The sequence below is a fragment of the Acinonyx jubatus genome, chromosome D1 (genome assembly GCF_027475565.1).
Source record: "Acinonyx jubatus isolate Ajub_Pintada_27869175 chromosome D1, VMU_Ajub_asm_v1.0, whole genome shotgun sequence".
Lineage (NCBI taxonomy): Eukaryota > Metazoa > Chordata > Mammalia > Carnivora > Felidae > Acinonyx > Acinonyx jubatus.
The window spans coordinates 96,712,968-96,729,305 of record NC_069390.1 but is presented as its reverse complement, the minus strand read 5'-3'; the positions used below and the strand labels follow the sequence as shown (position 1 = coordinate 96,729,305).

Here is a 16,338-nt window from a genome sequence, read left to right as displayed (position 1 = left end):
TATACTATATATACACCTTTACTTACATAAACTGTATACTAAATACTAATTCGTAATACTAATAGCTAAAATACTAATACCAGAGTTGTACAGAGATGCAGAATTGTGAGCTTGAGGATTATATTTCATGGAAAATACATTGAAGAGAATGGCAATGATGAAGATTTCTCTAGTTTTGATCCCTTAGAAGCATTAGATTCAGATAGTTATAGAAAATTCCATGTTCTTTCCCAAGTTTTGAGGATAGCAAAGTTTAGTAGCTACTCTGTATTTGTTGGGAAAAACCACGTATTTAAACGTCTAATGTCTAATATATTCAGGAGGTAAATAATTCTAACCAGATAGACTTTCTGCATAGTTGATTAGATTCTATTAGAGCTATCTCCTCAGTATAATTTGTTCTGTCTATAATGTATCCATATATTAAAAAAAATTTTTTTTTTACATTTATTTATTTTTGAGAGACAGAGCACAAATCGGGGAGGGGCAAAGAGAGAATGAGACACAGAATCCAAAGCAGGCTGTAGGCTCTGAGCTGTCAGCACAGAGCCCAAAGTGGGGCTCGAATTCACTGTGAGATCATGACCTGAGCTGAAGTCAGATGCTTAACAGACTGAGCCACCCAGGTGCCCCATATATCCTTATATTTTTAAATTTATTTTTTAAGTTTACAGAATGAGCTTTCTGAAAATTGCCTGGTGGTTTTGTCATTTGTTAGTGGGAGGATATGAGAAGTTTTGGAGATTTCTGCATTATGTTACTTATGTGTTTGTGTATTCTTTAAAGAATTGGTATAGAGAAGTAGTAATCAGTTCTCAGGGTTAATATGCTTTTAGCTGCAGACAAATGCTTCAGTGTATATAATAACTTATATAGTTACCTTTCAGAACTTGGTTGAATAAATTCAAAGGTTATTTTGAAATATAGAGAAGTCAGATTTTATTTTTAAACTCTTTAGGAAATTTGTTTATTTGTTTATTCATTTTTCTGAGAGAGAGAATCTCTCTCTTTTTTTTTTAAATATATGAAATTTATTGTCAAATTGGTTTCCATATAACACCCAGTGCCCATCCCAACAGGTGCCCTCCTCAATATCCATCAGCCACCCTCCCCTCTCTCCCCCCCCCCCCCCCATCAGCCCTCAGTTTGTTCTCAGTTTTTAAGAGTCTCTTATGCTTTGGCGAGAGAGAGAGGGAGGGAGGGAGGGAGGGAGGGAGGGAGGGAGGGAGGATCTCAAGTAAGCTCCATGCTGTCAGCACAGAGCCCAACATGGGGCTCAGTCCCACAAACGGTGAGATGACCTGAGCGAAAACCAAGAGTCAGATGTTTAACCGACTGAGCCACCCAGGCACCCCAGAAATAATTATTTTAAAATATTGTCTCTAGTATAAGTGATCACTGTTTCAGATGAGTTAGGAAAGAAAGAATAGATCTGTGAAAAAGTAAATCTTTTCCACTAATAACTATACAGTGGAGAAGCAGACACTCCCAGCATTAACCAAATGGTCAAGCTTAACATCACTAGTGATGTCATGTGTGCTTCACATATCCCCTGTTGTGATGAGAAGGGCACCTCACTTCTATGACATTCTTTCTGTAAACTCAAGCACGGTCAAAAATATGAGAATAAAATCAGCTAAACACCTTGAGGGCATGTGCTACAGAATACCTGACCAGTAACCCTCGAAACCCTTAAGGTCACGAAAAACAAAGACTAAGAAACTATCCCACACCAGAGGAGAGTGCGGATATATGATGATAAATGTTATGTATCCCAGATTAGATCCTGAAACAGATAAGGACATTAATGAAGAAACAGGTGAGACCTGAATAATGTCTGGGGTTTACTTAATAGGACCATACTGATGAAGGTTTGTTACTTTTGATGAATGTACCATAGTAACATGAGGTGGTAACATTAGGAGAAAGTGAAACTGAATGAGGGGTATACGGGAACATTCTGTACTATCTTTGCAACTTTTCTGTAAATCTAAGATTCCAAAAGAAAAAGTTTATTTAAAAGGTAAAGTTATATTTTCTAATTCCATTCTACAAATTTATTGAATGCCTGTTAAGTGCAAGGCAGTGTGCTCACTACTGCAGGAGATAGTGTGTAAGACCCTTTACCTGCTCCTGTCCCTAAGGAGTTGTTATTCTGTTGGGGACTGAGACAGCTGATACAAAGCAGGACATGATGGAACCTGTGCTAAGTATTTTATTTTTTATTTTATTTTCTTAGGTTTTATTTATTTTGAGAGAGAGAACAGAGAAGAGTCAGAGAAGGAGAGAGTGAGAATCTCAAGCAGGTTCCACACTGCCAGTGCGGAGCCCGATGTGGGGCTCAGACTCATGAACTGAGAGATCATGATCTGAGCCAAAGTTGGGGTCTTAACAGACTGAGTCACCCAGGCGCCCCATGAAGCCTGTGCCAAGAATTAAGATGCTTTGGGGTCTGGGGTTGGAGAGTAAGACATTAAATGAAAGCTGTTAAATGTCCCATGCCCACCCCACCCAATACATACACCGAAGAGACAGCATTTAGAATGAACTTTGGGCAGGATTTTAGTAACCACAGGCATTAGAAAGGAAATATATATCATTCCCACCAGCTTGGGCTCACGACCTGCTCTGCCAGTTACTAGCTCTATGACCTTGGGTGAGTCATTTAATATCCCTGTCTTTGTTCTTCATTTGTAAGGTAGGATTAATGATTCCTATCTCAAAGCATTGTGAGAATCACAGGAGGTATGCATGTAGTTGAGCAAAGCATCTGACACATAATAAGCTCTTAATGTGAACTATTAGAACTAGAGGGAGGCATGTATTGATGTAACACCATCAAGAAAGGTGTGGGGCCCCAGAAGGTATAGAATGTTTGGGAAAATATTGTAGTATATGTTTAGAAGGATGAATTGGGACCATCTTGTAAGTGCTTTAATTTACAAGCTGAGGAGTTTGAACTTTTTTGGTGGTTATTGGGAAGTCTTTGAAAATCTTTGTGTAGGAGGGAGTAAAGAGATTGCGTCTGAGTTTTAAGATTAATTTGTTAGAAGTGTGAGGGGGGTATTAGAGATTCTCACATGGGCTGCTGCCCTCCCAGTCACTTGGTGAATTACATTAGTGTCCCTTTAGCTTTGAATTCTATGAAACCGGTAGTTCAAAATGCTCTGGATGATTAATGTTGTGTGATGGTAGTCTGTTACATGTAACTGGGGATCTCAAAGGCAGGACCACCAATATACAGATACGTTTAATGTGTGTTTAGTATTATAAAAAAAAAAAAAGGTCATTGATATTTTCAGAGATACTGGTTCAGAACTCCTTTTGTAGGTGATGCTTTTGGTTTTGCACCCCCCCCCCCTTTTTAAAGCAGTTTAAGCAGATAAGAGCTAAACAGTACTTTATTGACTTCCTGTGAAGCTTGTTGAAAGAAGTTCCGTTGTATCTATTTTTAAAGCTGATTACTCTGAGCAGAGGATGCTGCTATTGAGTTATAAATGTCATGTCACTATGTTCTCAGTCAGCATTCTTTGGATGACATTAGTGTTTGCATGTAAGGTTTTTGGAGTCCAGTGACTAGGAAAGCAGCATAGTTATCACTGAAATGGTACCAGTACATAAAGGACTTACAAACATTGATCATTTCACCATTCAACAGTATAATTAATTTGTCATCATCTCTGTGGAGTCCTTAGCCCACACCATGGCTAAATGTCAAAAAATGGGTTATATTGACCTCATTTGGGAGAATGTTTTACAACTTCAAAATGATACTGTATAATGTTGTGTAGCTATTTATGAATCATTGTATTAAAAGTGTTAATCACTTTGAAATTTACCCACTGGGAAATACAGGTTCATTGGGTCCACAAATACTAAAACACATTTCAGCCTAAATTATTGGGGTTTCCCCCCAGTGTTTTACTATGAAAATTTTCATTCATACAGAAACATTGAAAGAACTTTACACCAATCCTATACCTGTCCCCTAGATTCTTCACATAACTAAATTATGAAAGTCTTGCTTCCTTTGCTTTAAAAATCAAAGAAACTTCTTTCTGAGTCTTTGAACCATTTTCACATGAGACAGTATTTTGAAATGGCTGAGATGATTTTTGATGTTTCTGTGTTACCTTTTTTTTAATGTTTTTAACACTTATTTAACATTTAATATTTATTTTTGAGAGCAAGAGCAACCAAGGGGGATAGAGCGATGGGGATAGAGGATCCTAAGTAGGCTCCGTGCTGACAGCAGAGAGCCTGATGCAGGGCTTGAACTTAGGGACTATGAGATCATGACCTGAGCTGAAGTCTGGTGCTCAACAGACTGAGCCACCCAGGCACCCCTGTGTTATTTCTTCAGAAAGAAAATTGAGTAAAATAATTCACAGATTCTGGCATTTAGCAAGTCTCTATCTAATGTTAGAATGTATAACAATATTTAAAAAAAATTTTTTTTAAGTTTATTTTGAGAGAGAGAGAGAGAGAGAGCACAGGCAGGGAAGGGACAGAAAGAAAAGGAGAGACAGAATCCCAAGCAGGCTCTGCAACAACCTCACAGAGCCCGATGGCAGGGCTTGAACTCATGAACTATGAGATCATGACCTGAGCTGAGATCAAGAGTCGGACACTTAACCAACTGTGCCACCCAGGCACCCCCAAATAGGTAACAATATTTAACTTACCACATTAGATTAACAGGCTCTGTGTTGACAGCAGAAAACCCAGCATGGGGCTCGAACTCACGATCCACGAGATCCCAACCTGAGCCAAAGTCGGTCACTTAACCAACTGATCCACCCACGCATCCCCTCCAGGAAATACATTGTAGATCTCTAGTCTTTTTAACTATTCTCACATATATTTTCACATACTCCTTTGTAGAAAGAATAGACAGACCATGCTTGTGAGTTACAGAATTTATTACTATCAAAATGGAGGGTTTTTTTTTGTTTTTTTTTAAGGACCGTACTTTAAGTTCATGTATTTATTTTGAGAGAGAAAGCACAAGTAGGGGAGGGGCAGATAGAAGGGAGCAAGGATCCCAAGCAGGCTCCACACTGGCAGTCCAGAGCCCGACATGGGTTTCGAAATCACGAACTGTGAGATCATGACCTGAGCTGAAGTAGACACCTAACCAACTGGGGCATCCAGGCGCCCCCAAAATGGAGTTTCAGAAACGTAACCCTAAGTGAGAATATCTTTATGAATACATTGGACTAACTGTATTGTAAGCCATCGTTTTCTAAAAGATCTCAATCTCTTAATACTTATTTCTGAAAAGTCCTTTTCTTCATGAAATAAATTGTTGCTGTACTTGGAAGGGATGGAGAATTCTCATTAAAGCAAGAGTGGTACCATTCTCAGCATTCCTCTTAAATGTTCATAAATTTTAATATAAAGAGTTAATTTATCTCCCCATACATGTTCTTTTTTTCATTTCCTCTTTCTCTGCAAAGTACTTTGTGGCCATGAGTTCTAAAGATGGCTTGTTTTTCAGTATTTTGTGTAGTAAGTTCATTGGTTGGAATCATTTGAAGAGTTTTCTGTTTATCTCATGTTCATACAAAGGCTACTTTTCAACACTGTCCTGTTTGATTTATAGAAATGGTGATTGCAATTCCTATCAAGTTGTATTTATCTTTCTACTTTAGAAGCTAAAGCAGGAGCTATATTGCTTCTTTAATCTTTTCTTTTAAAAAAAAAATTTTTTTTTAATGTTTGTTTATTTTGGAGACAAAGAGAGACAGAGCATGAATGGGGGAGGGGCATAGACAGAGGGAGACACAGAATCGGAACCAGGCTCCAGGCTCTGAGCCATCAGCCCAGAGCCTGACGCGGGGCTCGAACTCACGGACCGTGAGATCATGACCTGAGCTGAAGTCGGACGCTTAACCGACTGAGCCACCCAGGCGCCCTGCTTCTTTAATCTTTAATATAGCTATGTATTGGTGACATAGAAATCTTAGTTCCTTATTAACTGAAACTATACACAGAAAATGTAACCATTATTTTAGGCCTCAGGTACAAAGGTATGTTGGCTTGTAGAGTAGGACCTGAGTTAGGGGGAAAGAGCTGACACTGGTCTGAACTTTGAAAACAACTGACACTGTATACTGAGTCAGCATTCGATTATTATGGGGAAGTTGTGAGGTAAGAGAAGAGGAGGGAAGCTAGAGGGTAGAATTTGTGGTTACTTAGGTGTAGATGTTTGGTGTCAAAGGTAATAAAAATGGGAGCACCTGGGTGGCTCAGTTGGTTGAGCATCCAACTTCGGCTCGGGTCATGGTCTCATAGTTTGTGAGTTCGAGTCCCGCTTCGGGCTCTGTGCTGACAACTTGGAGCCTGGACCCTGCTTGGGATTCTCTGTCTGTCTGTCTGTCTGTCTGTCTCTCTCTCTCTCTCTCCCTCCCTCTCTCCCTTTCTCTCTCTCTCTCTCTGCCCCTCCCCCACTTGCTCCCTGTCTCGCTCTCAGAAATAAACATTAAAAAAAAAATGACTTCCTTCTTAAAATACCTCATGAGTTAAAGTAAAACCTGTATTACTTGCTACTGCTGGAACTTAAGAAAAGTTTTGTCTTCAGGGTATTTATAAAAAAATAGAACAGTTGTGTTCCTTTGTGGCTCTTTGGAGAATTGTTAGAACATATTGTATGAATTGAAGTAACTGCTGACAGAATTTTGAAAAGTATTGCTTACCTCGTAATAAGCTAAATATCCATCACGCCTTGTGGTTCTAAGATTACATGTTTAGACGGATTCTGCTGATTAAACTCAGCCTTATACACAGCACTCAACCATAAGCCAGCGGCCTTAAAATGTTATTGAACAGAATTTCAACTCAGATCAGTTACAAAATGCTGTGACCCGTGGGCTTTTATAGATATTTAATTTCCTTTTAAGAAGTATGATGCTTATGGTGTACAACTCTGGTGGTTTTCAGAAATGTAAGTTGGCCTTTTGGGGATGCATCCTTGAGTAGGAAAGTGTCTCAGATTGATTTTCAGTAACTATTTCAGTCAGCACTTTGAGCTGCTCTTAGGTGCCTGGTGCCATTACATCCTTGTGGTCAATAACTTTCCCTTTTCTTTTCTTTCTCTTTTTTTTTTTTTTTTTTTTTTTTTTTGTGGCTTCACAAATTAAAATAGCTTTCTGCTCATTATGATTTTGGTGTGTATATTGTATCTCTGACCCAGCATCGTGCTGGACCCTTGGTAGATCTCACTGGAACATTCTTTGAAAAGATGCCAACACAGCTCAGTCATCCCAGACTCCGTTCTTGCCCCTGCTTCAGACTTGGCTTAGAAGTCAACTCTCAAAAGAGAGGTTCCTAAGACGACCCTCTCTAAAACAGCAACTCTCCATGACTCTCTTCTCATAGGCTGCATTGTTTTTCTTCAAAGCACTTTTCTCCCACCACCTGATGCTCTCCCATGGGAACAGGAATGCCGAAAAGCCAGATTTTGTTTTGTTCATAGCTGCATCCATCCATAGAGCCTAGCACTAGCAGGCAGTGTTTTCTGAAGGTATAACGAAGGTTAGAAATGGTGGCAGCTGCCCAAAGGGATGTGAATACCCGTTAGAAGTGCATTTAGCTCTCGTGTACATAGATAACGATAGTACAAGAGGGGTTCAGATGACATGAGAGCTGCGGTGAACGTGCTGTGGGTATTTGAGTGGTTCATTACTTCTAGCTGGCTTCTTAGGAAATGACATTTAAGCTGCGTCTTATTTCAGACTAGGGAAACTGATAAGCAGAGGCTTACAGGTGGGAAAGTGAACAAGGGTAGTATGTATGAGAAAAGAGGACGTATTCAGTTTGGCTAGAACATACTCGTGAAGAAGTAAGAAATTAGTTAGAGAGGTAGCTTAGATCCAAGTCAGCGGAAAGTCTTCAAATCAAAATTGAGCTTGGGTTTTGTCCCCCTGGCAGTGTGGAAATTGTTTTTTCCCCTCCTTAAAAAGGCAGTTATATATGTGGCATGATTCACCTTCACAGGAGGAGACTGGAGACTGAAGTCTGTTTTTGTTACTGTATTTACTTTTAATTCCAGTTGGTTAACGTACAGTGTAATAATGGGGTGCCTGGGTGGCTCAGTTGGTTAAGCGTCCGACTTTTGATTTCGGCTCAGGTCATGATCTTGCGGTTTCATGGGTTCGAGCCCTATGTCCATGCTGAATCTGCTTCGGATTCTCCCTCTCTCTTCCCCTCCCCCGCTTGTTTTCTCTCGGTCTCTCTCAAAATAAATTAAAAAAAAAACCTGTAATATTCGTTTTAAGATGTACAGTTTAGTGATTCTACACTTGCATTCATCACCCCGTGCTCATCATAAGTGCCCTCCTTAATCCCCACCATCTGTTTCACCCGTCTCCCACCCACCTCCCCTCTGCTAACCATCAGAGTTCCCTGTAGTTAAGAGTCTGTTTCTTGGTTTGCCTATCTTATTTCCTTTACTCATATGTTTCTTAAATTACATGTATGAGTGAAATCATATGGTATTTGTCTTTCTCTGCCTGACTTATCTCATTTAGTGTTATACTTTCTAGCTCCATGCATGTGGTTGCAAATGGGAAGCTTTCATTTTTTATAGCAGAGTAATAGTTCATTGTGTGTGTATACACACACACACACACACACACATCTTTATCCATCAGTCAGTGGACACTTGGGTGCTTCCATAATTTGGCTATTATAAATAATGCTGCTATAAACATAGGGGTGCATGTATCTCTTTGAACCAGTGCTTTTGTAATTTTTGGGTAAATACCCAGTAGTGCAATTACTGGATTGTGGGATCGTTCTATTTTTACCTTTTTTTTTTTTTTTTTAAAAGGCTGAGACCTAATCATAGGACTAGAGACCACTCCCCTCCTCCTCCCCCTCACCCTAACCACATTTTTTTGGTAATGTTTATTTTTGAGAGAGAGACAAAGTGTGAGCAGGGGAGGGACAGAGACAGAGGAAGGCACAGAATTTGAAGCAGGCTCCAGGCTCCGGTGCTGTCAGCACAGAGCCCGAAGTGGGGCTCGAACCCACCAACCGGGAGATCATGACCTGAGCCGAAGTCGGACATCAACCGACTGAGTCACCCAGGCGTCCCTATTTTTACCTTTTTGAGGTACCACCGAATGGTTTTCCACAGTGGCTACAGCAGTTCACTTCCTACCAACTGTGCATGAGGGTTCCTTTTTCTCCCCATCCTCACCAACAATTGTTTCTTGTGTGTTGATTGGAGCCATTCTGACAGGTGTGAGGTGATATCTCTTTGTGGTTTTCATTTGCATTGCCCTGATGTTGAGCGATGTTGAACATCTTTTCACGTGTCTGTTGGCCATCTGCGTGGAAGACTAAAGTTTGAATTGTGGAGTAGGTGGGGGAGGGTAGCAACGAACTTCAATTAAAATCATGTAGTTTAAAGGTAGGAAGACAGCAGTGGTCAGCAAATTGACACATAGGTCAGATATGGAGAATAAGGGAGGTGGAAGAAGCCGAGATAACTCTAAGCTTTATATTTACATATATATATTTCAGAAACTCTTTATTTAAAAAAATTTTTTTTAATGTTTATTTTAGAGAGAGCACGCACATGCGCTCCTGCGTGCAGGCGGGGAAGGGGCAGAGAGAGAGGGAGACACAGGATCCAAAGTGGGCTCTGTGCTGAGAGTGGAGAGCCCGATGTGAGTCTTGAACCCATGAAACCGTGGTGAGATCATGACCTAAGTCGGAGTTGGATGCTTAACTGACTGAATCACCCAGGCGCCCTTCTAAGGTTTTGAATTTGTGGGAAGTAAGATGGTGTTGTCATTACAGAGAATATGAAGACAGAACAGATTTGAGAAGGAAGATTAATTTAATTTTGAACATGTTGCTTTGAGGTGTTAGCATGTGAATGGAGAAGTATAGTTGGCAGTTGGAAAGTTACCAAATTTTAAGATTTGGGAATCGCTTGCAGAGTGGTTTCTCAAGCTTCTGATTGTGAAGGAAGAGTCAAGAGATTACACGGAGAGAGAAAAGAAAGTAGCCGAGAGCATATTCTTGGGAAATAGCTCTGTTGAGAGAATAGGAAGAAAAGCCAAAGAAAGACGAAGCCAGTAGGAGAACCAAGAGAGGACAGCATGAGAGAAACCAAAGAAAGATACTTTCAGGAGGAAATAAGAGTCCTGAAAAAGCTGTTAAAACCTTGAGAGTGTGATATAATATCTTCTTGGTCGTATTATACATATATTACTCTGCTGTACTGTTTAGCATAGTTTGTTTTGTTTTTTGTTTTTTTAATATTTAAGTAACCTATACCCGCAGTGTGGGACTTAAACTCACGACCCTGAGATCCAGAGTCGCATGTTTTCTGTCTGAGCCAGCCAGGCGCCCCAGCATAGCTCTTTACACATAGTAAGTTCTCAGCAATTTAGCATAACTTAAGGAAATCCTGGGCTCTCACTTGTTTCTCTTTAAAGATTAACATTTGGCAGAATGTGATCTATGTTTATTGACGTTCAGTCTACTGTGTCCCGCTGACGACTTGAAAGTAAGGTCATTGGGAATAATTGGTGCTTTGCACGTTTTCTACCAAGTTCTGTGTTGCAGAATTCTTCTGAGATATATTCGTGATATATTCTTTCTGTGTGTTTGTTTGCTTTTAAAGTTTATTTATTTTTGAGAGAGAGAGAGTAGGGGAGGGACAGAGAAGGAGGGAGAAACAGGATCCCGAGAGGGATTGATGCGGGACTCAATCGCACAAATTGGAAGATCATGACCGGAGTTGAAATCAAGAGTCAGGTGCTAACTGCCCGAGCCACCCAGGCGCCCCTAAAAATTTTATTTTTAAGTACTCTCTGTGCTCAATGTGAAACTCGGAACCCACGACCCCAAGATCAAGTGTCGCATGTTTTACCAGCTGAGCCAACCAGACGCCCCATTCTGTGATACAGCCTTGATCTTTATGATTTTTGTTACAACTTTGGTAAAATAGTAGGAGTTCTAGAAGCCATCATGGAAGGATCTCCGAGTGCCAAGAGAACTGCTGATGGAGCTCAGGGACTGGATAAGTGCTTGTATTCCTGCCTCCCACTTGATCTATCTAGCATGTGAATTATTTTAAGACTGTCTTCAAGGAATATATTATCACTTTTGTAGGTGCTTTCAGAAAACAAATAGGAAACTAGAAAGAGAATAACTTGCTACAAGTGCAAGAAGACACATCAGGAAAGTGGAGCGGATTTGTTGAAAAGCTGACCAGAAAGATTTCAGTAGCATTTTGCACAAGAGTCAGGGCCAAGAGAGAGACTTGGTTACTTTGGCGCAGCATTTTATACATTAAAGACAAAGACGGGATCTCCATTATAACAGAAAGAGAAAAGTCTCTCTCTATGAAAGAGAATTTTTAGATGATCAAATTTGATTATGAATTGACTTGAAATTTTATAAGCCACTCATGACAAGAATAGACTTTTGAATACAGAAATACCAATGATTGAGACGGTAGCTGGTTTGGTGCTTAACAGTAAAGCATCTGTCTGTATCTTTCCTGTGTGACAGCACATTAAAGATAAGAAAGGTAATCTGATTATAGTATGCACCTAGGAGTGCCTGGCTGGCTCAGTGGGTGGAGCATGTGACTCTTTAATTTTAGAGAGAGAGAATGCTAGCAGAGGGGTGGAGAATCTTAACGTGTGCGGCTCAGTCCCACAACCCTCAGATCATGACCTGAGCCAAAATCAAGAATTGGACGCTTACCCGAATGAGCCACCCAGGTGCCCCAACTCAGTGGTTACATAACTCAGTACATTAAGCTGTGTGGCATCTTTATGATTCCATTCATTAAGCAGAGATTAAACAGGTTATTAGAATAAGTTCCCTGATTGTCAAAGCAGAATAGTAGCATATTCACTTAGGAATTTTTACATGGTTTGGATTTTAGCACTTCAGTTTTGGTATAGGATGAGTTGTTTTGGTAAAACTTAACCTCTTTAAGGTCTGATTTAAGTGAAAATATTTGTTAGGTCTTAGATATTTAAACTGAGAATTGTAATTTATTAATTTATTAGTAATTTATTTTTTAATTTGTGTGAGTCATATGATGATTCGTTTTAAAATCCAGACTAGCTTGTACAAAGCTGTTCTGATTATTTTGCTTTTTTAGCATTTCCTCTCTTTTGTGAGTAGATTAGTCGAGGTGTTCAAGTATGTACCTTTATTGGAGTCCTCTGTCATCTTCACAACGTGGATTTGTTCATATTAGTGAATACTCAGAGGTATTTGGCTTGAGTTAGATTAAAAGCCTTAAAATATATTCCTGTTAAATTTTTTCTATTTACTATAGGACATCTTTTGAATGGAGGGAATGGGAGTGGATCTAGTAGAGTGCCACAGTCTTTGTTCTATCTGCATCTTTCATATGATGTTAGAGCAAAAACAGTTTCTGAAGCCCTGCTTTGAACACAGATAGTATCACAGAATATTTCATATGTCAACAGCACATTTCCTTCCTCTCTCCTTTCCTAGTTTTATAATATCTCTGAATAATATTGATCAGAAAGTATATTGGAAGAGGTTCTTCATAAATGTATATTCATGTTCATATTAATTACACACCTGACATGGTTGATTTCAGTGAATTTAAAAATAACGTTATGTGTTTAATTATTGCACTTCTGGTCATTTGTAGGCGAAACCTAACCAAACTGTCACTGATCTTCAGCCACATGCTGGCGGAACTAAAAGGAATCTTTCCAAGTGGACTCTTTCAAGGAGACACATTTCGGATTACGAAAGCAGACGCTGCAGAATTTTGGAGGAAAGCTTTTGGGGAAAAGTAAGTGCCCAAATAATTTGAACTATGAAAAACTAAAGCATATGTTTTGGCCTTTTGTGTATTTTTAAATTTTTTATCTAATTTTTAACTTTTTTCCTTTTTTTTTTTTTTTAATGTTTATTTTATTTTGAGAGAGAGAAAGCGTGGGGGAGGAGCAGAGAGGGGGAGAGAGAAAGAATCCCAACCAGGCCTCCTGCTCAGCACGAAGCCCGACACAGGGCTTGATGTCACAAGTGATCTCACAAATGTGAGCTGAAATCAGGAGTCAGATGCTGAACCAACGGAGCCACCCAGCTGCCCCAACTTTTTTTAAGTAAACTCTAACCCCAGTGTGGAGCTCGAAATCACAACCCTGAGTCATATGGTCTTCTGACTGAGCCCCTACTTATTTTTTTATGAATGGAATAATATGGGAAAGCATAGAGAAAAATAACGAACATGAATGTACAGTAGCTTCCCCCCCTCCCCCCCTTATCTGCAGTCTTACTTTCCATGGTCTCAGTTCCCTGCGGTCACCTGTGGTCCAGAAGCAGGTGATCCTCCTGATACTTCATCAGAAGGTCACTAGTAGCCTAACACTACATCACAGTGCCTACGTGATTCACCTCCCTTCATCACATCACGTAGGCATTTTATCATCTCACATCACCCACCACAAGAAGGGTATGTACCGTAAGATATCGTGAGAGGGAAAGATCATATTTCCATAACTTCCATTACAGTATATTGTTACAGTTCTATTTGATTAGTTATTGTTCTTAATCTCTCAGTGTGCCTAATTTAGAAATTAAACTTTATCTTAGGTGTGTGTGTATAGGACGGAACATAATATATATAGGGTTTGGTATTTACGTGCGTTTGCAGGCATCCACTGAGGGTTTTTGCAAAGTATCCTTTGCAGATAAGGGAGGACGTACTGTATCTGCTTCCCTGCTTTGGTGTAAATAGTTAACTTTTTTTTCTTTTTGGAGAAAATTTCGCAGATTCAATTGAGACCCGTGCTCTTTGTTTGAATATTTATTTCTTTTTCTCCCCATCCGTTCTGCTGTTAGTGGACATATGTTTCACATTATTTGCTATCACAAACAGCGCTGAGGTGAACAAAATTATATTCACCTTCATAGGCAGGAGCTTCTTCATAGTTCCATGCTAGGAGCAAAATAGCCAAATCAGGGGGTTTCACATCCTCTGCTTTGCCAGATATTGCCCAGTTGCTTTCCAAAGTGGTTATACTAGTTTATATCCCTATGAGTAGTGTACGTAAATTCCAGTGGCTCCACAGTCTGGCTAACACTGGTGATGTGAATTGGGTGTCATACTTTGCTTTATAGTCCTGATGACATGGGAGACTGAGCATCTTTTCACAAGTGTGACCAGTCAGGATTCTTACTCTAACTTGCCTATTCCTCTTCCTGACTTGTCCTTTTTACTACTCTTTCTCCTCTTGTAAGATACGGATTGTCTGTTAGTTACTTACATTACAAGTATCTTCTAATCTGTAGCTGGTTTTTCCACTTTCCTTATATCGTCTTTTGATGTATAGAAGTTTTAAATTCGACAGACAGATTCATGAATTAAGCTTATGCTCTTAAGTATTAATATAAATGTTCTTGTATGTCCTCTGAAACTTTGGATCAAGGAAATGAAAAGATAGAAAACAATAAAACTTTTTCATCAAATATACAGATCCTAAGGTAAATTTCTTTTTAAATGCCACCTTTTTCAAAATATGTGTAAATGTAAAACATAGAATAATTAGTGATTTAAAAATCTGGGTAAAGAGGATGGGAATAAGTTTCACTTTGTTTCTTTTAACTTAATAACTACATTAGAAAAGAGTTCAAAATGCCACTTGATGTCTTAAAACTTTTCAAAGGCAATGAGCTTGTATTCTGAGAAATAGAAATCCCATAATATCTGGTGCTTGCCTTATCTGGGGTTTAATCACTTATATTAATAATTTATTCCTCATCCCTGTCAAACTCTGTTGCTCCTGTGCCATAAGCCTATTTCCTCCTGTCTCATCCTTGAGAGTGTGAGTTCCTCAAAGAACTCAGAATGTATTTCATGCTTTGAAAAAGTTATTTTGGGGGCCCCTGGATGGCTCAGTCGGTTGAGCTTCTGACTTTGGCTCAGGTCATGATCTCGTGGTCCTTGAGTTTGAGCCCCGCGACAGGCTCTGTGCCTACAGCTCAGAGCCCGGAGCCTGTTCAGATTCTGTGTCTTCCTCTCTCTGTGCCCCTCCCCCACTCGCGCTTTGTCTCCCTCTGTCTCAAAAATAAATAAACATTAAAAAAAAAATTAAAAGAAAAAGTTATTTTGGGGCGCCTAGGTGGCTCAGTTGGTTAAGTGTCCAACTCTTGGATTTTGGTTTAGGTCATGATCTCACGGTTCGTGGGATCGAGCCCCATGTTGGACTCTGCCCTGACAGCTTGGAGCCTGCTTGTGATTCTCTCCCCTCCTCTCTCTGCCCTTCTCCCGCTCGTGCACGCGCACACGCGTGTGCAGTCTCTCTCGAAATGAATAAATATTTAAAAAAAAACCAAAAAACTTAGTTTAAACGTAAGCTTTCTGTTAATTGAGGCCTGGCCAGAGGTTGCATTTATTATACAAAAAGAGTAATTTCCTCTCTCTTTCTGTGCTTCCCTAAATGGAACAAATGTGTGAAGAAAGATGAGAAAGGGGTTAGTTTGTGACCTTCTGCCAAAGAATAGTGGAAGAAGATGTCTCTGTTACTAATGTACGCATTAGAAAGTTAAGAAATACATCGTTTACTCCCTTGCTCTTCTCAATCCAAAATATAGCTTAGCTTCTTTAAGAGAATTGAAATTGGTTTTAAGACCTCATGTGGCTTTCTTTTCCTTGGTTATTTTAGCAATGCCCAGAATTGTCTGTTGTCTCACTCAGTGCCTTCCCTCCCACCCCCCACCCCCCCCCCCACCCAGGACAATAGTCCCTTGGAAGAGTTTCCGACAGGCCCTTCACGAAGTGCATCCCATCAGTTCCGGGCTCGAGGCCATGGCTCTGAAATCCACTATTGATCTGACCTGCAATGATTATATTTCAGTTTTTGAATTTGACATCTTTACAAGACTCTTTCAGGTAGGATACTAAAAACAAAACTAACAACTAGTTGTTGCTACTTTTCTGAAGAGAGAGCTCTTTAAAAAAGTAACATTTGAAAGTTTATTGTATAAAAGTATTTTTAGTCTAGAAATTATAAGCAAAAAAACCCCCACTGCCCTGTATTTTTGTTTGTTTATTTATTGGTAAAAATAACTATATGATCTGCTTTGTTCACCTCATATTTATTATCTCATTTTGTTAGTGAGTAGTCTTCTTTTGCATTGTCTTAATGGTTTTGGAACGTCCAGAAAATGGGTATAATATGATCTATTTAATCAGTTTCCTGTTGCTGGACATTATGTGTTTCCAACTTTTTCTCCCATTGTATTGAAATTCTTGACTGTTAATATTGAGAGCTTCGAAAGAGCTCATTTATTTCTTTCCATAAAGATAATGTGCAT

The 16,338-nt window shown here is 39.5% G+C and overlaps 1 protein-coding gene across 4 annotated transcripts in view; it reads left to right on the top strand.

The window, feature by feature from the left end:
• The window catches only part of CBL (Cbl proto-oncogene), an 83,782-nt gene that overhangs the window by 37,042 nt on the left and 30,402 nt on the right, over positions 1-16,338 (top strand). For all 4 annotated transcript variants that reach the window (XM_027036719.2, XM_027036718.2, XM_027036717.2 and 1 more), the window contains 2 exons: positions 12,665-12,811; positions 15,757-15,913. In XM_027036719.2, coding sequence (XP_026892520.2) covers positions 12,665-12,811; positions 15,757-15,913 — 304 coding nt within the window. The remainder of the gene's footprint in view (positions 1-12,664; positions 12,812-15,756; positions 15,914-16,338) is intronic.